This window comes from Crinia signifera, chromosome 9 (assembly GCF_055691185.1).
Source record: "Crinia signifera chromosome 9, ASM5569118v1, whole genome shotgun sequence".
In the NCBI taxonomy this organism is placed as follows: Eukaryota; Metazoa; Chordata; class Amphibia; order Anura; family Myobatrachidae; genus Crinia; species Crinia signifera.
The window spans coordinates 143,408,865-143,431,794 of NC_139225.1; the positions used below are offsets into that span (position 1 = coordinate 143,408,865).

The 22,930-nt window shown below is 47.0% G+C and overlaps 1 protein-coding gene across 1 annotated transcript; it reads right to left on the reverse strand.

The window, feature by feature from the left end:
• Positions 1 to 3,492: 3,492 nt before the first annotated feature.
• Positions 3,493 to 7,910, reverse strand: LOC146036965 (uncharacterized). The gene is made up of 4 exons (XM_083160793.1): positions 7,902 to 7,910; positions 7,733 to 7,800; positions 5,626 to 5,801; positions 3,493 to 4,117 (listed from the first exon to the last, which is right to left on the reverse strand). Exons 1-4 carry the CDS (start codon positions 7,908 to 7,910, stop codon positions 3,915 to 3,917), a joined length of 456 nt encoding a protein of 151 aa, XP_083016919.1. The 3' UTR covers positions 3,493 to 3,914.
• Positions 7,911 to 22,930: the final 15,020 nt, after the last annotated feature.

Here is a 22,930-nt window from a genome sequence, read left to right on the forward strand (position 1 = left end):
GCACGCCCAGACATTAGGCACCACAGCAAAAAAAAAAAAAACATTCCTGATTCATGCCCCTTAAATTGGCCTAATTCAGACATGATCCCTGATGGGCAATTTTGAAGAACTCTGCGATCACATAAGTAATATCCCGCCCCGTGTAAGTCTACAAATGGCTTGCAGAAATATTGCTGATTGTCATACAGCTGCGAATCATACACAGCTCATGAACCACCTAATGACTTTTCCAGTCTGTGCAAGTGTTCGTACCCCTGACCCTTCCACAACTCGGTCATGGAGACAGGATGATGGAGGCCGGAGCTGACATCGCAGACCCTTCCTGAAAATGCCAGGGCATGTATGTATTTCTGGCTCTCCCAGAAAACATCCAATTGCCACCCCCAAACACAGCAGCCCTGGCCTGGACCCGTGTAGCTCCACCCCCTCTGCTGTGGGTAGCTCTGCCCTCTCTGTTGCAGTAGCTCTGCCCATTTACTTCATCTACCTACTGTATGTCAACCTTTTTATGTGTCGACCAGGTTATCATTGTCCACCTTGTGTTTGTGAACTTTTGGTAATGACCTATTGACTACCTACCTAGATATTGTATGGTACTTACATACCTTCCTACTGTTATAGTACCTAACCTGGAGAAGCCTGGAGGTGAGGCTCATGTCACCATGCCGCTATTCGCTGGTCCACGGATAGTGGGCAGGGCTTAAATGACACAAAATGGAGCTATTCACAGCATTTTAACACTACCTCCTCTCCGCGGACCCCTAAATTTTGGCATTTGACTCAGAGCGGGAATAGGGGTGCGGGGGCTCTGTGAAGCAAGCGGGAGATTTGCCCACCCTGTCAGGGGGCTAGGAGGCAGACCCAGGGCCGGATTATGGTCTGTGGGGGCCCTGGACAACAAAATTGTGCCCCCCCCTCTCACCGATGTAGTTATTCTAACTGGCCATCGGAGTTGGAGCTGCTGCATGGGTACGGACTCTTCATGGCGCCTGGGACATGGGGTGATCAGCAGGGCCGGATTTAGGGGTCAGGCCGACCCTAGGCACCAAGTTTTTGGCCGCCCGCTGGAGCCGGAGGGAGGACCCCTTTGGGACTTTTAAAATAGGTCAGAGTGGAGGGAGGGAGATCAAGAAGGCTGCTCCCCGGAGTTACCTTCTATTCTTGTTCAGGCACCGGCAGCCAGGACACCGCGATCCTCCTCCTCCGCAGTCACGGGCGGGCAGGGAGAGGCTGAGTCTCGACACCCGGGCGGCAGCAGCAGAAGCAGCGGCAATAGCGGTGAGAGTTGGAGCCGGGTCACGCACCCGTCCCTGACAGGCTGAAGGAGGGAGCTGCAGTCCATAGTGCGCACAGGTGGACACTCGGGGAGCGGATGACAGCGGGAGTGCGTGTGCATGCAGGAGGAGGGTTGCGGCTCAACCCTCCTCCTGCATGCACACACACTCCCGCTGTCATCCACTCCCCGAGTGTCCACCTGTGCGCACTATGGACTGCAGCTCCCTCCTTCAGCCTGTCAGGGTGCGTGTACAGCAGCCGTTGTGCCGCCAGCGAGCATCACTTGTCCAGCTTCCGCTCTCTGGACATGTCAGTCCGGCTGCCGCCAGCTCCTCTCCTGTCTGCAGCAGCCCTGGATCCGGCGCAGCTCTTGGTCCGGGAGCAAGCAGCACCACAGCCCACTGAGATGCTGTACACCGGCGGGATGTTGCTGCTGTGGGATGAGCTGTGCGGTGCTCTGTGCACAGCTCGTCCCCCCTGTAAAAACGGCCATGCTGGCTGCCTCCCTTGACATGGGTCGCCCCTAGGACCGTGCCTCACGGGCCTAGTGGCAAATCCGGCCCTGGTGATCAGGTGGGGAGAGTGGGTTAGGTCCCGCCCAGAGACAAAGTGACAAGAGAGCAGGGTAGCAGGGAGATGCGGGGCTGGCAGGCTAGTGGGAGAACACGGCCTCTGTCCCCCAGCTCTGCTGCAATGCTTCCCACGCTGCGGCGGATGGGCAGTGGCAGGCTCCCTGCAGCGGATGGGAACTAGTTCCCATCCGCCACAGGGACCCTGCTGTTGACTATCCAGCCACCACAGGGACCCCCTGCCAGCCCTGTGCTGCCGGACGCTGCTGCCTGACACCCACCCACCACCCACCTGGCATGTGGGGGCCCTTGATATGTGGGGGCCCTGGGGCGACTGCCCCTAGTCGCCCCTTGGTGGATCCGCCACTGGGCAGACCCAATTTTTGGGTGCCTCCCCGCCATTCCGGGAGGGTAGGCAAGTCTGATGTGATCCATCCAAGTACCTGTCAAATTCCCCCTTCATGATCCACTTGGCAACCATTTTGAATATCTCTGCACATTACCCTGTGTTACTCTCTTCATGCAAAATTAAGGGGATGTGGTCATTGGCTCACCAGCATTTTGGTTGACAGTCATTAGGTCGACACCATTAGATCAAAATGCATATAGGTCGACATGAGTATAAGTCAACATGTAGTAAGGTCGACATGCGTCTAAGTTGACAGGGGTTAGGTTGACAGGGTCATTATTTTAACAGGATCATTAGGTTGACATGGGTTAGGTCAACAGTCAAAACGTCGACATGGGGTTTTTCATGCCCTACCATCCACTAGGGCGTGGTAGGAGAATAAAATAGTGTGCCGAGCGCAGCGAGTCATGCAAGGGGACGCGGTGCTACATTTCAGTGTCGACATTGGGGACAAAAAAAAATTGAAAAACCCCATGTCGACCTTTTGATTATCGACCTACCCCCATGTCGACCTAATGACCCTGTCAACCTAACCCATGTTGACATAGACTCATGTCGACTTTTCTGCATGTCGACCAACATGCTGTCGACCTAATGATCCATACCCAAATTAAGTTGTGAAGCAACACTGGGCCTAATTCAGTCCTGATCGCTGCGCTGCGAATCTTTGGCGCTCAGCGGTCAGGTAAACGCCGCCCCGCCAGAGTGGCTCCCCACCCCTGTGCACAGCTGTGAATACATTTGCAGCCATGCACAAAGCGGAGAAAACCATTCGCCACCACTAACCAGTGAATGTTTTTTTCCCATGTTTTCTGCCACTGAGTAAGTGTAGACATGCTCGGCACTGTGATGGCCGTGGGGGGAAAGCGTCCGCTGCTGACGTTAGCGTCCCACCCTCCTAACAGCCGTGCAATGCCTGCATCTTACAGGGCACTCGCGGGAAAACACCTGCGTGTCAACCACAAACGCCCAGTGCTTCTCACTCACCTTGCAAACAGCCAGCGATGCTTTGTTCACACGGACGGCTCGGGCATGCGCGCCGTGGACCATGCACTTGCATGGTTGTCCGATAATCGCCAGGCCTGCAAAATCGCGGCTGAATCAGGCCCACTGTGTCATACCTCATATCGGTGTTCTTAAAATGAAAGGAACTCGGCTAAGTCTCTAGGTTTCATTTTTTTTTTTACCACAAATAATCAAATTCATTTTATTCCAATAAGAATATAAATGCGTCAGAATTCCAACAAATATATAATGGCCCTTATTTCTTTTAACAGGACAATATAATCCCTAACAACAAGATATTCCAAAAGAACAGAGATTATAACCCTTAATTTGTATATATATATATATATTTATTTTATATGATTGGATGATCGGGGTTACTCAGGGCAATGCCATTCTGCACTGATACCCATCATTTACACCACAGGCAGCCATTTTATAGGCTGAACCAAGATTCATCCAATCAGTTCCCTAAGATCCACAAACATCCCTGAGCACAAAGTTCCTAAGACATTGATGGGCCACGTAACTTCCTGACATGTGGTGAAGAACACAAAATGGCTGCCTCCACTAGAGGTGCGCGGCAGGGATACACTTAGAGATATTTAGATATAGAGCTATAAATCTGTGAAAGTAGGTTAACATGTTGTGTAGGGTCAGAAGAGTCTGGCCACCCACAATGAAAGCAGGATGGCAATGCCAGTCACAATAGTTGTGGAGGGCATGGCGGCTGAATTGCAGACGTCGGTATGACAGCAGGACGGAGTTTCTGTAACAGTCACGCCAAGATATGTGGTTTGCGTTTTCTCAGAGCACTTATTGGGAGAGGAACATGACTTTTTCCTTATTGGCAATGAGTCTGCAACAAAAGTAACACAGTGAATTGCACATTAGTATGTGAACAAGTGCTGTGAACTGTGCTAAAGACTAACCAGATGCTAAAACTTATTGAGTGTACACACTGAATGAATGATTGGTAAACAATATCATTCAGTGATGTCAATGGGACTTGCTAAACATGCAAGTCATTGGCAATATAACCAAGAACGACCTGCATGTACAGCAGACAGGGGTAGTCATTAAGGTGCATCGATAATAATATTGTGTACACACTTGATGCTTTCTTAAAAGATATTGCTCAGAAGGGCCCTATTGTGTGATATCTTTTAAATTCTCATAGAGTGTGTATGGGGGGCTATATTTCCTCCAACACCTACACAAACTGTCTAATTCACATCCTCTCTTATGTAGCACCTCACATACCTTTCCTCCAGCACCTATACCAACCATCTTCTTTTTCCATTTTCTAAAGCACCTCACCCTACCTTCCCTTTAGCACCTACACCAACCACCTCCTTCACGTCATCTCTTCGGATGCACCTTACACTACCTTTAGTCCAGCACCTACACCAACTGTCTCCTTCATATCCCATCTTCTGTAACATCTCATACTACCTTTCCTCCAGAACCTACACCAACTGTCTCCTCACATCTCTTCTTCTGTAGCACCTCACACTACCTTTCCTCCAGCACCTACACCAACTGCCTCTTTCATATCCCATCTTCTGTAACACCTCACACTACCTTTACTCTAGAACCTACACCAACGGTCTCCTTCATATCCTCTCTTCTGTAGCACCACACACTTCCTTTCCTCCAGCACCTACACCAATTGTCTCCTCTCCTTTGACACCTCACACTATCTTTCTTCCAGCACCTACACCATCCATCTCCTTTATCTTCTCTCTCCTGTGACACCTGACCATACTTTCCTCCAGCACCTACACAAACCTTCACCCCCAGATTCATCAAACCCCCATACTGAGTACATTGAAAATAATTTCCTCTCTGCCGATAGTGGAACAGAATGTCTATGTTGTCTCCTAGATCAGTTGCACTATGGCAACATTAGTTTCACAGTAGCCAACCACTGTGAAGACACTGAAATTATTTTGGGCATTCCGGTACAAAAGGCACCATGGACCCTAAACCTAGCAGGCTATCACTATACTAGGGGTAACAGTGGACTCATTGTTATTAGGAAGCTCAAGCTTCTTTACCACAAGCGGTATATCTATATTGGGTGCAGAATACTCAGACCCAGGGAGGCCCCATGCTGCACATATTTTCATGACTTACTAGAGTAGCAGCGCTGCAAAATCACCAGAACAATGGCACAATGTGCCGTTTCCCTGGAGACCGGTGCATGTGAAGTAGTTCTAGAGCCCACTAGCCCTCACATGAACTGCTGTATGCTGACACCTGGAGAGGAGGGGGCATGGACTTTGTGCAGGCTTTAGGTAGATTCCCCATGACATAAAGCAAACAATGTCCTATATATAGATGGTGGGAACTTGTGATACCCACCTACAGTTATTGTCTGTGTCAGGCATACTTCAAATAAATCACAAGATGTTACAGAGGGAAAAAGACAGGGTCCATAGTCACATGTGTAGCACTTCAGAGAATGACCTGTAGAAAGAGATTCAAAATACAGAGCGTGAGAGAAAAAATAAATGAAAATACAGTGCTGACAATAGCATCTAACAGTGGCGCATGCAGGGGGGTTTCTGAGTACCCAGAAACCCCCCAGGAGTCTAAGGGTCCCCTATTTTCATGGGTACAAGAATTTTCGGCCCTTGGTAACCTGGAAATATCTGACTTCAAAGCAGTGGTCCCCATCCAAGCCTGTTAATTGCTCTTCCCAATCAGATATTTCAGGTTCTGTCTGACTTACAGTTTTTCTATATTCCAAAAGCTGGGACTCTCTCCCTTTGATGGACACTAGTAGCTCGTCTCTACTGTGCCCGGAACCAGAGATATCAGCCTTCCAGCAGCTGGTTACTGCTCCAGCTCCACACACCTGGTATGTAGTTTTATATTCTCGTTGGTAGATTGCTCTGCCTCATGAAATCTGATCCCCTAGTCCCCAATACCATTTGGTAGGTGAGATTCAGCGCATTGTATACTCAGCCCGGGGAAAGTCTGAAATCGGCTCCCATCGCATGCCAACGCATACCTTAATTAGTGGTATGTGATGCGATGCAATGCGATGGGCTTTGTGATAATACACAAGTACCGAATTTTGTATTGAGTACGGTAGAATACATTATGTTATTTAAATGTTTAAAACAGCCGTTACTACAGACCATCTGTTCTGTTAAATATTAATATTGTATTCCATACAGTATCCAGTGTATAAAAAGACCAATTTTCCAGTGCGTTTCCGAATCTCAGCACCTCCTCGCCATCCTATGCTCCTACCACCTCGACTGGCTACAGCTTCAGCTCGTTCCAGCTTTGATAACGATGCACAGAGTACACACTAGACGATATTATTCACAATATCGTTCAGCAAGCCCTTTCTGAACGATATTGTAACCAATATTGTTTAGTGTGTATGGGCCTAAACACATTGCAGGAAGTAGGGATCAAATAGGTTTTGAGGTAAGAATAGTTAGGACAGATACTGTAATCCTTATCTGCCATAAAATTCTCGGTTTCTGTGTTTCTAAAGCCCCACACACAGATATCGCTCAGAAGGGCCCGTCTAGTGTGAACATTCAATAACCTCACTTGTCTGTTCTGTTCAGTAAAGAAGAGGGAGGATCTCATTAACCCCCTGTCTCTCCATTCCCACCAGCATCGCCAAGTGTATACCTGGCATAAAGCTATGTATGCGCAGTGACACCGCTGAGTCTGGCCATGTTATACAGGTTGAGTATCCCTTATCCAAAATGCTCGGGACCAGGAGAATTTTGGATAACGGATTGTTCCGTATTTCGGAATATTTTAATATTTCAATGATGTATTTTGAAGTATCTTGCATTTATGCTGTATAAACACATAATATACACACAAATATATTTTATTACCACATAAAATACACACAAATATATTTTATTTGTTCAAAAAACAAGGTTTCAAATCGTGAAACAAAATGTGTGTACTATCTCAGCACTGAATTTGAATGCCAAGCAATCATTGTCTTGCACATATATAGTGCCAGTTACATATCATGTCCCCAGTGATGCTGTTACAAATGTCCCCAGTGAGTTTTTAGCAAAAAAAAACTTTCTGGAATGTCTGGTTTTCGGAATAATTCGGATAACGGATATTCGGATACGGGATACTCAACCTGTACTTTTATTTTCAGTTAAATACTGATTTTATGCTTTGCCAGGACAGCAGTTTAATAAAACAATGATAAATATCCTTAATAGCATTACAATATTGTTGAGCATATCAGCATAAGGAACATTACATTTTCAGGACATTTGATAAATGGACATTTAATCCTTTGAGTGGCAAGTGAATTTGTCAAAATAGGATTGAAAATTGCCAAGCAGACATTGTTATTCATCATAATGACCGGTAATGTTACCTTACATAGGAAATATAATCTTTTTTTATTTGAATTTATATAATAAATGTGAGTGACGCTGACATTTAGCAGATACTTTGTACATCTTACACAGAGTTCTTGGCACTCAAATGGTTACACGCGGATAGCCATGTATCTATTAATAGGTGCAAGGTTTGCTGTGCACAAGGGTCACCAGATTAAGGCAAAGCCCACACTTAACCCATAAACTCACCATCGGGTATCTTCATGCCCACCACTTTATAAACTTAAACCATACCTTAGCCATAACGTAACTTTACTAATAAAGACACAGACACAAGTGCTGGCGTTTCAAAATTTGAATGTCAAATTTATTTTTACAACTTACTATAGACTATCAAAATGGTGGCGGCACCAAAGAAGGTCAAGAAAGGAAAGTGAGGGTAAACATCACCATACCATCCATACACCACTGGTGATCACCCTCCTTGCACAACCACCCTTGCAGATGGTGTGGCCATCCCCCTTGCAGAAGCATGGCTCATGACAATCGATGTCGGGGAGAGCGTATCCACTATCTACATACTCACACAACTACTCAAGATGACCGTTCTTTACCGCCGCCAAGGAAAAGAAATAGGGATGGGAGGGTGGGGATTCACAAGAAAAGAGGAAGATCACCCTAGCACGTGATCCCTTCTAGCCTGCCTACTCCTCCCTAAACATTCTGATTGGCTAACCCCTATCTCATTTACATACCACCTGATCTACTAGCTAAAGTGTCAGCATGCCAGAACCCTTCAGTGGTTTATGGGGCCCATTTATCATGATCGCATTTACAATGCGATCTGGGCGGAATATTACCGCCCAGGATCGCATTGTAAAATGCGATCATATCTGGGGGATGTATCATTTTTAAGGGCGCAGGGACAGGCTCCAATAGGAGCCCGTCCCTGCGAAGCCCTAACCCGGAAGCCGGGAGGTCAGCGCATGTGCGGTTATGCGCTGACCCCCGCCGACCCCTCTTACCGCACTGCCCTGCTCGGGCAGTGCGAAGTGTAGCCATAGGCTACAATGGGCTATCGCCACATTACAGTGGCGATAGCCCAGGGGTGCGATGCCGGAAACCTATGGGGGATGTGGCCGGCGGCGCTGCAGGGGGGATCGCAGATCGGAGATCCCTGCTGCGGTCCCCCTTTAATACATTTGGGGGATACTAAATATTTGCGGTGAACCCCCGAAAACTGATGTTTTCGGGGATTTAACCGCAAATATTGCTTGATAAATGCGGCCCTATGTCTCCTCACTGCTTATTCAGCATTCAGATTTTCTTTCACAATATTTACTCCCAAAACAAGATTGCAGAAATCACTGGGAAAACTGAGCAAGCTCTACAGTACGATCCTGAAGATCTGCGCACACGTAGACTAATAGGGAATGCACCGAGGGGAACACCTGGGGGTCCACACATAGCCCTCCTTCTGGGTGCTATCAGCATTCACTTACAAGGATGTCACTTGGCAGCTACATAAAGCTGTATAGTAGTAAAGCCATATTTACAGACAGAGTTCGGACTCACTTTAGTGGAACATAAACCCGACATATTTCAACATTAGAATAAATGTCTGGTTTTATAAATACATCACATTTTCAATCACACAACTTGCATTGTATTTTTCAACAAATTGAATGTGATTAGAAAATCAAAATAACCACTTTTCCCCTATCTGCAATACACCTTCCACACAGGCTGCGGGGCGTCACAAGCTGGCAAACTCTCTGGTCTCAGCCCCTGGTATAGAGCAGGGTTGGGACAGTTTGTATTCACAAATGCAGAAATCCCGAGTTGATGCCCATTCACATGAAAAAACCTGGGATCTAGATGCATGTGTGAATGGGGTATTACTAGGGTTACCAGGAGAAAACTTTTTTTTTTTAAAGAAAATCTGAATGCTGAATAAGCAGTGAGGAGACATAGGGCCGCATTTATCAAGCAATATTTGCGGTTAAATCCCCGAAAACATCCTGCAGAAGCTTGAAAAGTCTTTTTTAAAATAACCTTATGAGAAAGCAGGCGTGACAATGAATGACCAAGCAAGATTTACTCGCCTGTGCCTGATTTAAGAAAATGAGACCTGTTAGGGCGGTAGTTCTCAACATCGGTCCTCCGGACCCCCAACAGTTCAAATTTTCCAGGTCCCCCGGCACAGGTGCACTCATTACATACTAACACATTTTAAAAGATCCACAGGTGGGGCTAATTCCTGTACTTGTGATTCTGTGTGGAAAACGTGGAAAACATGCACTGTGTGGGGGCCCTGAGGACCAGGGTTGAGAACCACTGTGTTAGGGGGTACTTTTAATGACTATAGTCGAGAAGCATTGTACTGTTACAGGTTCTCTGGATCCCAAACAGACCATGTTTTCCAGGTCTCCTCACAGAATTACAAGTTAAATAATTAGCTCCAACTTAATGAGTGCACCTGTGCACCTGCCAGGTGTCAGGAAAACATGTGCTGTGTGGAGTCCTTAGGACTGAGCCTGAGAACACCTGCACTAGAACATTGAAATGAATAAAAACATAAGAACAGGTGTCGCCATGTGAGAGTCCTCTGGCGATTGGTACAATCCTGTTGCCTCTATGCATCTAGTTAATTCCCGCGGCTCATAGAAATGCATTGAGCAGTGATATTGTAGTATGACGATGCCGAGATGTGGGTGAATTTGGCGTGGCAAACGGGAGCGAGCCATGGCAATCGGAGATAGATGAGCGCGGCTACATCCAGTGGCACATGCAGGATTTTTAGAGGGGGGGTTTCCAAATGTAATCTAAAATCTCCCACTCTGCAACATATTGGAGTCAGTACAGGAGCCTGGGGGAGCGGTAACAGCCCTGAAAGTTGGTCTGGTTATACACTGGATACTGTATGGAATTCAGTATTAATATTTAACAGTACAGATGGTACATAGTATAGGCTGATTCAAACATTTAAATAAGATACAGTGGTCAGGAAAAGGTTAAACATATAATAAATAAATACACAAAACATAATAGAACCAGTACTGCACTAATCTCACAATCTCCCACCTCATGTTAAGGTTCCTGTCTCTTCCTCCTGGTAGCTGCTCTCTGGTCTATTGCGATGTTTGAGGGCTCAGATCCACACATACAGTAACTGGTAGAAGAATCTGGTACACTGGGCATGTGCAGCAGCTCTGCTCTGTCCATTACACTGCATGATGTGGTGGCAGCTCTACTGATCATACTATTTACCATTGCTAATGTTGTCGGAGACTCCGCGGATCGGCAAAAATGGACGCAGATTGTCATAAAACGTCAGTGAATTCGACAATCCACGGCAGTTATCGACAAAACAAATGCAAATTGTTTTAAAGTCGGATCTGTTTTGTCGGTAACGGCAGCTTTGAATAGGCGAATGACTCTATTTCCGCCGGCAGAAATAGCGGTTGGGATTGAATACCCTCCTGTATCTACAAATTACAGATTTAATCACTTGCTAATCACGAAAATGTGCATTTTCTTACGGAATTGATTTACAAACAATAGTCACTTACCCAAATGTAAAGTCAGAAGGGCTAAAAAGGAAATAATAGAAATCTTGTTCATCCTCAGTGTCCTGCAGGGTCTGTGAATCTCTTATCTGCTGTGCTCTTCTTTCTCTGTGTCTGATCTTTTAAACCAAAGTCCCTCTTGGGACAAACAAATGCTCCACCCAGTCACTGTCCATTTAAAACAAACACATAGATCTCAAGCCTGAAAATACGACATTGTATTTGCACTGACTGAGTGACTCAACGGGAGAAATTTACTAAGTTGTGAGTTCTGGTTCACATGGGATGTTGCTCTGGGCAACCAATCAGAATCTACTTATTTATTTATTCAGCACCTTTCAGAAGATAATGGATGTAATTTGATTGGTTGCCCCTAGCAACATCCCACCTGAAATGGAACTCCCATCTTATTCCCCAAATTGACCCCCAATATATACTATCTGAGCAATAAAAAGCAATATTTTACTCCGTGGCTATCTTATTGGCCTTGGGCAGACCGGCTAGTTAATTCATACATCTAAATGAATAATCAAGTAGCAGTAAATGAAGGCATACAAACATACATGGTCAAAAGGTTCAATTGTTGTTCAGGCATAAAACACCAGAATGTGGGGAAAACTGGGGTCTAAGTAACTTTCCCCATGGAGGGGTTGTTGGGGATAAATTTACCAAAACGTCTAAAAATAAGAAGAGGTGAGGTTGCCCATAGCAACCAGCCAGATTCTGTCTATCATTTTCTAGGGCGCAGTAAAGAAACGATAGGTAGAATCTGGGTGGTTTCTATGGGCAACGTTACCTCTTCTTAGTTTTAGTAAATGTACCCCTTGGAGTCAAAAAAAGTGGTTTCAGGCCAATATCTCAGTATCCCAGTTTATACTGATTTCCTGGGAATTTAACTCTCTAAAGTTCACAGAAAATGGTGCATTGTGAGTGAAGGCCGTCGGCATGTCGACAATGTAAGGGGTATAATCAATGCTTTCTGCGAGCTGTGACAGTTTGCACGGTCAGTATTCAACTGACCCCATTGCACACGCCGTTTTCACCTTGCTGGGGTTTTACAGCGACGTGGAAATGCAGCCGGCTCCCTGTATTAGCCGCGAACCTCGCTGTTTTGGAGAACCCTCGCCGTCATCTGACAGCGAGGGTTCCCCCAGAACATTGAATAGGGTGAGTGGGCCAGTGCGAGGGTTAAACGGCGAGGGTCGATTGTTTTCGGCGATTGCCTCTGTTTAACCCCCTCGCCAGCCGCATTGAATGCTGCCCTAAATGTTGACTTGTAAATGTAGACATTTTGTCCAGTTTAACATTGTGAATGTTGATATTTAGACTTTATCTACAGACTTTATGAGTGTTCACCGATTTGCACCACGTGCAACCTACATGTACAGTGGTACGCTATTCTGTTATTATTTATATGGCGCTACAAGGGTTCGGTAATGCCAGTGCCATACGTAAGGGTCAAATATACAACAAATTCCATAGGTACAGACCAATATAGACAAGTACATGTATTTACATAAATAATTACCATATACAGTCCTCAAGTAACATCAATTCAAGCACTGCCGCTGTCTGTGGGAAATAGCTGGAGGCACCCAGGTAAGGATATCACCACCGGCAATGTGTCTTCTTAATTAGGGAGGGGGGCAGTTGGGATCCCCCCGTCACCCGGTGAATTGATGCTGTGCGCAGGCAGAGGGGCTGGGGGCATGGGCAGCAGCTCACAGAGCCACTGACCATGTCCCCACAGTGGCAAAACGGGGATGTGGACTCGCGGGAGTTTAGTGATTTACAGGCCATGCCCCCTAGGCACTGAGCCATGCCCCAAATTTCTCCTATCCTATCATACCTCGAAAGTTGGGAGTGCAAGAGCTTTAATATTACACCAGTTAAAAGCCCATCAAAATGATGGTTTCTGCAATGTACTTTCACTTTTAGCTGTAACAGTTTTGACTTTCGCTTTGAGCTGTGACAGTTTTAGCCCACAACTCTCCACCCCGCCCCCTGTCCAGTTCTGCTCCTACCTCCAATCTCTGTTTTCCCAGCTCTCTCTAACAATATCCAGCAAGTTTGAAAAAGATCAGTGACCCTGCAAAAATTGCTTTCACTTTCTGTTATGACATCTTTTTAGCACACAAAGGAGTAATTTGGTCCATCTAGTGGCCTCTAGTGGTCAGTGGCATCACTTCACCTCATGGAAGCGAGGAGTATTTTTATATGTAACATCATAATAATAATAATAATAATAATTGCATCAGACTTAAGTGAATTATATTTCACAGAAAGAGAAAATATTCTTTCACATTGTTTGCTTTTTTCCCAAACCACAGCAGACTTTCACTCCTTGTCATCCTTGGGTCCCTATATCCGGTGATTACTTGGATCTTACTATATATTTGAATGAATCACCTGTTAGGAATCCCCCAGGATATCTTCTGTACCTTCCGCAGATGTTAGTGTAAACAGCTGGGATGGTTCTGGCAGGGAAATGTCAGTGCGTTGTGAAGGGCTTGCAGGCCGCCTTGGGTGCGGTGAGTTATATGAGAGTATTCGTGAATCATAATCTAGGACTATAATCTGTTTTAAATCATGTGGAGACAAAGTCTCTCATCACCAAACCTTCATATCTCACATAGGACCTTATTCATATCTGTTCGGTCCTCTGTCTGCGCCGGGTCCTGGCTCTCCCGGCTACTGCTGCTAATAAAAAATGACACTTGGAAAATGGCTGCCCCCATACAGCAGACTGAAAACTGTATGGGGGCAGCCATTTTCCGACTGTCACTTTTTGTATTAGCAGCACTGCAGCAGTAGCCGGGAGACCGAGAGCCAGGCCCAGGACCCGGCACAGACAGAAGCGCCGGCAGCTGAAGGCAGTGAGTAATGATTTCTCCCCGACTGCGAATGGATGATTATGTAAATCATCCATTCACAGCCGTGCGGGGGGTCGTGCGAGCGAGGAGGGGGGGGGGGGGCAGCACTAGTTATCACTTTGATACATGTCTTGTGGCCAATCAGAAGTGTTCTCATACTGTGGCCAATGATCAGCATTCATGTGGAGTAACCCCACAGGCAGGGGATGTGGTATTGGTTAAAGGGGGGGGGGGGGGGGGGTATACGCATGTGGATAGGTAAGTGGATGAGGAGATGGAGGGCAAATGTACTAAGCTTGTAAAGTGATAAAGTGGAGAGTAATAAACCACCAGGCAATCACCTCCTAACTGCCATGCTGAAGGCTGTGTTTGAAAAATAACAGGTAGGAGCTGATTGGCTGGTGGTTTATCACTCTCCATTTTAACACTTTTCAATGCTTAGCACATCTGGCCGGAAAGTGAGAATTCGGGAAGTCTGGAATATTTTGTTCAAGTAAAATTTCTTTCAGAATTGTAATGTATTTAAAAAAAAAAAAAGGGATTGGGTGCAGAGTTCTTAAGGCTCCCTGACTCTTGTCCGATTTGGCCCCTTTTTACCCAATTGCTAACGGATCAGGCTGAGAAATCAGGTGAATAAGTGGGCAAATCGTGGTGTTTGACATCCAATGCTCAGCCCCGTGCACATCGGATTGTCGTTGGAGGTTGGACCTGCTGCATGTCCGACCTCAGTAGAAGAGCCGCATATGATCGCAACATCCTCCGTCATCGGTACATCCAGTATAACGGAGGACATCGCAAGTGAGGGTCAATGCCGGCTCCCTGACAGTTCCCTGTCGCTAACGAGGTTGCACTAACTACACATTGGGAACAGTAACAATGAATAAACTATGAGACACACAGCAAGGTGCTTACAAAGTTGCTGACATTGACTGCAGGACATGGATAACAGACTCATAGGTGGAGCTTGGAGCAGTGGAATTACAAGGGGTGCAGGCTAATGCATGTTCCCTCATGTTGCCAGTACAGGCCCCATGGGCGTTCCTATTTGTTGCTGCAGAATGCTGGGTGCCCTAGTCTAGACTAGTTCCCATCTTTCAGTAAAATGTAACATTCCTGGGCCCTACCTATGAAATGTTCCTGAGGGATACTCCCCGAAACATAACTTCATGACTCAGGAACTGAACTCATAATGGATTATTCAATATTATTCTTTAAAGCTTATCCGTAATCCTATGTCTCCTGAACTTCTCCGAAATAGTAACTCAAATATGTTAAAGCCAGGATGTCTTATGGGGGATTATTACAGTGATTCCACTGTTTACAGTACTTATTGGTTTACTAGGTGATTCATCGCGCCCTACGGGCGCTCTTTACACCGTCGTAAGGGGCTGCGCCCCCTTAATTTGTGAACGTTTGTATATGAGAAATATGGTTAGAATTGTATGAAAGATGCCCTGTATTGCAACTTAGGTGTCCGCGAATCGCGGGAGGGGGGGTCGCGGAGGGTGCCGCGAATTGCAGGAGGGGGGGGTCGCGGGGGGTGCAGCAAATTGCAGGAGGGGGGGTTGTGGGGGGGTGGATGCTGCGAATCGCGGGAGGGGAGGGATTGCAGAGAATCGCGGGAGGGGGGTCGCGGGGTGGGTTGCCGCAAATCGCGGGAGGGGGGTTACGGGGGCGGGGGTTGCGGCGAATCATGGTAGGGGGAGTCGCGGGGGGTGTGCCGTGAATCACGGGAGGGGGGGTCACGGGGTGGGGTGCCGAGAATCGCGGGGGGGTGTGTGTGTGCCGTGAATCGCGGGAGAGGGGGTTGCGGGGGGGTGGGGGGGTGTGACGCGAATCGCCACAAGAAAAAATCAACACAGAAAGGTCAACACATGTAAATGTTGACATAAGTGTGCCACTTCATTGGTGTCCATGTCGACACATGACAATGAATATGAAAACATTCAAAAAATGAAATAAATCTTCAAAAACTCATGTCAACTTTTTTCATTGTCGACCATAGCCGTGCCAGTGTTTTGCATGTGCCATTTAATCCTGGGGCTGCCGCGATTTGCGGGAGGGGGGGGTTGCGGGGGGTGGGTGCCGCGAATCGCGGGAGAGCGGGGTTCATGGGGGTTCCGGAGGGGGGTTGCCGCGAATTGCGGGAGGGGGGGGGGGTCGCGGGGGGGTGCCGGGGTGCCGCGAATCACCGGAGGGGGGGTTGCGGGGGGTGTGACGCGAATCGCCACAAGAAAAAAATCAACACAGAAAGGTCAACACATGTAAATGTTGACATAAGTGTGGCACTTCATTGGTGTCCATGTCGACACATGAGAATGAATATGAAAATATTCAAAAAATGACAAAAAAACTTCAAAAACTCATGTCAACCTTTTTCATTGTCGACCATAGCCATGTCAGTGTTTTCCATGTGCAATTTAATTCTGGAGCTGCCGCGAATCACGGGGGGGGGGGGTGCCGCGAATTGCGGGAGGGGGGGTCGCGGGGGTGGGTGCCGCGAATCGCGGGAGGGCGGGGTTCACAGGGGTTCCGGTGGGGGGTTGCCGCGAATTGCGGGAGGTGGGGGGTCACGGGGGGTGCCGCGAATCGCGGGAGGGGGGGTTGCGGGGGGGTGTGACGCGAATCGCCACAAGAAAAAATCAACACAGAAAGGTCAACACATGTAAATGTTGACATAAGTGTGCCACTTCATTGGTGTCCATGTCGACACATGACAATGAATATGAAAAAAATTAAAAAAATTAAAAATAAATCTTCAAAAACTCATGTCAACCTTTTTCATTGTCAACCATAGCCATGTCAGTGTTTTGCATGTGCCATTTAATCCTGGGGCTGCTGCGAATTGTGGGGGGAGGGGGGGGTGCCGCGAATCGCGGGAGGGGGGTCGCAGGGGGGGTGCCGCCAATCATGCAAGGGGGGGTCGCGGGGGGGTTCTTTTTGCCGCGAATCGCGGGAGGGAGGTCGCGGGGGGGTGTTTTTTCCGCGAATCGGGGGGGGGGTCACGGGGGAGGGTTTGCCGCGATTCGCGGGAGGGGGGGGTCGCGGGGTGGTGGTTATGCCGCGAATTGCGGGAGGGGTCGCGGGGGGGTTCTTTTTGCAGCGAATCGCGGGAGGGGGGGTCGCGGAGGTGTTTTTGCTGCGAATCGCGGTAGGGGGGGTCGCGGGTGTTTTTGCCGCGAATCGCGGGAGGGGGGGGCGCGGGGGGGGGGAGGTTTTGCCGCAAATCGCGGGAGGGGGGCGCTCACCTGGTGGCTGTGGAGTAGCAGTGTTGGGCAACATGGGAAGGCAATGGGTGTCTGGCACTGTCTGTGGGCTCACTGGGCTGGTTCTCTGTCACATACCTCCCAACATGACCCTCTCCAGGAGGGACACAATGCTCTGTTTCTAGACTTCCCCTTAATGTATGATTGCCATCACCTGTTTTAAACAGGTTAATTTCTCAGAAAGGTGTTCAGCACAGATGAAGGCAATCACACATTAAGAGGAAAGTCCAGGAACAGAGCGTTATAGACACAGACACCCACTTTGAGTGACAGATGTAGCCAAATATATAGGAGATATGGGGAATCATTCATATTTACATATAAGAAAAACACAAAAAGGATGTATCTTGGCCCTTATTCAGGTTGACCCGCTCGGGCACAAAATGGCACCCTTACAAGTCAACCAGAAGCCACCCTGCGAATGGTGGTACGCCCGCCCCCCTTCGCACGCCGGTTCGTTTGCCCAGCATGACATCCACAAACATCCATTCGCATACATATACTGAATATATTTGATTTGACATATTTAAATGTCACTGTACATTTTTAAATGGTTTTTGCATAGTTATACTTCAGGAAATAAGGCGTCCGGCCGGCTGGAACGCAAACAGCATTCCAAATACCGGAAGTGACGCGACTGGACTCCAGAACCCGGAAATGATCGGCGGTGACGGCGGGGAAGGAAGGTGGATGCCGTCTCACCGCTGATTGCTCTAATTAAGGACATACTATATATATCGGGAGCTGCCTATGCCACATCACAGCCTTGAAAAAGACCCATTGAATGCAGGGTCGAAACGCGTTGGAAGGAGTGAAGTGGCAGCTTTTTGGACCAGCTCAGGGAAACACCAGGATCTTACCATCGGTATAATACACCCAGGACTGCTACCCGGGACCAGACTGGTGACTATCGTACCTTGCTTACGAACTTATTAACACCCAGTTCTGATACTTCTTTTGGTAATTGCACCTATGTGTTACTTGATTGCTGGACTTTTTATCGCTGGATTCATCTTTGTTTGATTATTTGTTTTTTGTCTATAAATGTATATGTATATTAAAAAACTGGCTTCACCATCTTAAGCCTTTCTCTTTTACATATACTGGAGTACACCACCAGACAGGGATACTCCGATTGTGGGATATTGATCACCGTGCAAAAGAAAGTATACATGTTTTCTGTATTTTCCCTCATTTTATGAACCCACCATTGTATTATCTTTAACTCACTGGCGCCATCTGGGGTTGCAAAATTGTTGTTGTTTATCCATTCGCATGCCAGTGGGAACCTCCCCCATCTTTGGCGACCATCGAATGATGGTGAAGGCACACGCATATGTAAGGGTGTTCCAGACTACTTGTACATATGTGTGTAGAATTCCAGGGAATTGGGCAGGCAGCTGACATCCAGTTATGTCAGCTGCACGCCCCCCCCCTCCCCCACGCGCGCGTAATGAATGCATTAGCATGTGTACACCTAGTGTTTTCATGGGAACGCCCATGAAAAGATGGGCATTAACATATACTAATGGCTCAGGCTGGCACCCGGTGCCCCTCTCCAACCCCCCGCTCAAAAGGCAGGGAATGTGCACTGGACGAACAGATTTTGCACCGAGTTTGCACGTTCCCAGCATATACACATGCGCCGAAATGCTGCTGCGCACGCACATACGCAAAACATTGGTCCCAGTGTGAATTTGTGTCTGAGCGAGTCATCCTGAATAAGGGTCCCTTGAGTGTAGTGTAAAGGTCAACAACGAAAATGTTGACATCCACAGTACCGACGTCACAATATTGTTAATATGTGCATACTGCAGCATGTGCATCAAGTCCTTAATTCGCTTCACCAGGATCCAAGGGTCGTCAATCTCTTGAATTCAGATCGCTATAAGTTGGCGACCATAATTGATCCTAGGTTTAAGTCATAGATTGTATATTTTTTGCATTATGCGCTGTTTGGAGCATTGCTTCATAGTTTATTAAACTGCCACCCTGTCTATATCTAAACAATATTGTTGTGAGGTGTGAGTTGGTCCAAATCGACAGAAAGTGAGTGGAAATGAATGTAATATAGGCTAATAATACTGGAGGAACAAAAACAGGACAACATTCAATGATTTTTATCTGTTTTTATGATTAAAAAAAAATACAGAACCAAAACCAACAAGGAGGGTTTTGGCAAAATCCGATACAGAACCAAAACTGAAACCCAAAAAAGAGGCCAGCGCAAATCTCTAATTAGAACCAGGATTACTTCTGCAATCAAGCATAGAGGTATTAATGGGAAAAGCTGTACATGCATTGGAACAAGTGTTCCTGGAACTAGGTTTTGTTATAACATTTCAACCCCCAGGGATGGGAGGATACGACGCAGTTACATCATCATAAGCTCGGTGTCCATTAACAGCATGGAGTGTACAGACATGGAGGGGACACCATAGAGTGGTCAGAGGAGGAGGATCATAGAGTGTACAGACATGGAGGGGACACCATAGAGTGGTCAGAGAAGGAGGATCATAGAGTGTACAGACATGGAGGGGACACCATAGAGTGGTCAGAGGAGGAGGATCATAGAGTGTACAGACATGGAGGGGACACCATAGAGTGGTCAGAGAGGTGGACGATCATACGGTGCACAGGCATACACACATGTGTGGTCAGTCAGACTAGAGATGGGGCAGTCGTGAGTGAAACTGTCTTTTTGAATGGTTCCATTAAAAGAGACCAGTGAGTCTCATACAATGCATTGGCCTGAGGACAGCAATGCCACACATGGTAGCTTAGAGGAACTGTACTGACTGATAGGGATGGGTAATCATATGATGTTTCATCGGTAACATCGGATTTATGCTTTCAATGTTTAACCCTGCAATGTTGAGGATCCAATGTTTTCTCAACATCGCTATACAGTATTTCTGTCCCGATGTTTTTCTCAATTTTCTAATGTTTTTTTCTTTTATGTGTCACTGTGTGGTGCTGCCACTGCTTTCGGCAGCCAGCTCACTCCTTGTTTTAAATCCATTAACCACTTAAAAATGGATACAAAACAGTAACACACACCTGGCCAGATGCCCTAAGCTTCAAAAGTGATAAAATGGAGAGTGATAAACCACCAGCCAATCAGCTCCTACCTGACATGTCACAGACTGTGTTTAAAAAATGTCAGGCAGGAGCGGATTGGTTGGTGGTTTATCACTCTCCACTTTATCACTTTTGAAGCTTAGTGCATATGGCCCTGTGTGTGTTGATGATACAGACTTCAGTTGAGAGAGGAGAAGAGAGAAAAAAAAGATCAACTAAAGAGGAAGTGATAACATTAAGCGTACTGTATAGTATACTCCTATATTGCAACAAAATAAGGCCAGTTTTTCAACGTACAGTATGTTCCAGAGGCAGAACTCTGGGAGGCAATGGAGCCATCTGCCGCCGGGCTCCTGCTCCCAAGGGGGCACCTCTTCGCTCCTGTGAGTTTGAATCAGTTAATAGAAAGCTGTTGATATCACTTCTGTGGCTACTTCTAGCAGGACCATAAATGTCACACTCTCTTTTTTCTAAACATAATATCCATAACATACATAAATGCATACATATATTTATAGAAGATGGTGTGTGTGTTGGGGGGCACCAACATTTATCTTGCCTCCGGGCAACTGGGACTAAGTTACGTCACTGGTATGTTCTATGTTGCATTGTATGTACATTTTTTTTTGTTATTTTCTATGTTCAACTTAAGTTATTAGCCTGTTCTTAAGGCCCCCTTACATTTGTCCGACTTGTCATAACGACAAGTCGGACCCGATTGTCCCAGCAGCTCCCCGGGAGGGATCACATGCGATGGCACTTCATGTGCCAAGTTTTGCATGTGATAAATTGCATGCGATTTATCACATGCCACTCCCGGGGAGCTGCAGGGACAATGGGAGCGGGGGACAGCAGCAGGAATATGCCCGCAAACAGAGAGTGGGCAGGGGGGGGGTCGGGGTGCAGGGAGCCGGGCAGGAAGCCGCTGGGCAGGGAGCAGGGGGGGGCGGCGGCGCAGAGTACCAGGGAGCCGGGCAGGAGAACACAATGCAGCAGCAGCACTTCCAAAAAAAAAGAAAAACCCAATACAAACGAATAGGAAGCCATTGATTGGCTGAGATCTCTCTCAGCCAATGAGCGATTGGCTGAGAGAGGTCTCAGCCAATCACTGATTGGCTGAGAGAGGTCTCAGCCAATGAATGGCTTCCTATGCGTTTGTATGGCCCTCTTTTTTTTTTTGAAGTGCTGCTGCTGCAGCGTCTTCTCCTGCCCGGCTTCCTGGTACTCTGCGCCGCCCCCCCCTGCTCCCGCTGATGCTGCCCGGCTCCCTGCGCCTGACTCTGGTAGGTCCCCTGTTGTGGGGGAGCACGGCTCCGGGCAGCACATAAGATTTAGCAAATCTTATGTGCAGCCCGTCCGACCTCCCATCTCCGATCCGATGCGCACGGGGCCGCGCATCGGGTCGGAGGGGATGTCACCATATGCGATTTGGGACGATTTCACGGCCCGATTCATCCGAATCGGGCAAAATCGTGCCCAAATCGCATAATGTAAGGGGGCCTTTACTGTTATAAATCAAGTTAAAAATGATACTTCCTCATCTTTGCGGCCACCGCTTACGCTATGCAACTTATGTAGCATACGGCGAGCCGTGAGTGTTATTTTCAGGGTCCACGCCACCATCTATTACCTTTAGTAATGTTGTAGCGAGCGAAGCAAAACGAGCCACTGAGCCTGAAGCATGGTGAGCAATCGTGAGGGGACAATCGCGATTCACATAGCGGCTAACGTAACTGGTGTAAATGGAGGCCACAAAGACGAGGAAGTACCTTAAAAATATTTAAAAATAGCAGATTGTGAGCTGCTGTGAGTTGTTGCAGGCTGTGAGTTGTTGCAATAAAGTTTTGCTAGTTAATGATTCATTTTTTTTCCCCTCACTAATTTTTATTTCCCTCAAAACATGAATCATATATCCAATGTGTGTGTAAACTGTAAGCCTCCAACAAGATAAACTTAATAGAAGGATTATTTATCATTTCATAAGCGTATTAGTGTACTAGATTCTTAAGTAGACAGTTTATTGAAATATATATAGAAACATCAGTTTTAGAGTACCAATGTTTAGTTCTAAATGATGTTTTCTAACCAATGTTGAAAAACATCATTCAACTGATGTTTTCTTTCGATGTCCCATCCCTACTGACTGACTCAGGGCTGTAGTTCATCCAGCTCTGCAGAGTCCAATTCACACCATATCTGAGCTCAGCACTGCCACCTGTGGCAGCTGAGATGTACTAACTCCAGAGAGTATTGCATTGGAGCTGCTGAGTGCTGAATAACAGGGCTGCTTCAGAACTTGAAGCACCACAGGTCCCAGCAGAGAATTTGATACAGTTACTCACAGGAGTGTATCCAGTACCAGAAGGAGCATTGTATCACAGAAAGGTGAGCAGCATTGCCACACTCACAGACACGCAGACTTTGGCTAGGCAGTGCAGGTGTTTTTTTATATATTAGATTGCTGGGCTGTGTAGTACTTTTAACTTTTATTTTACAGCACCAGATTCATGAAGTATAGATCTAGTGAGCTGGGC

Excerpts from the sequence above, each read along its gene's own strand:
- LOC146036965 (XM_083160793.1), bottom strand. Across the intron at positions 5,802-7,732 it reads TTGAGTGCCAAGAACTCTGT|ATGCTATTGTCAGCACTGTA; the intron begins GTAAGATGTACA and ends CGCCACTGTTAG. Across the intron at positions 4,118-5,625 it reads GACACAGACAATAACTGTAG|ACTCATTGCCAATAAGGAAA; the intron begins GTGGGTATCACA and ends CTTTTGTTGCAG.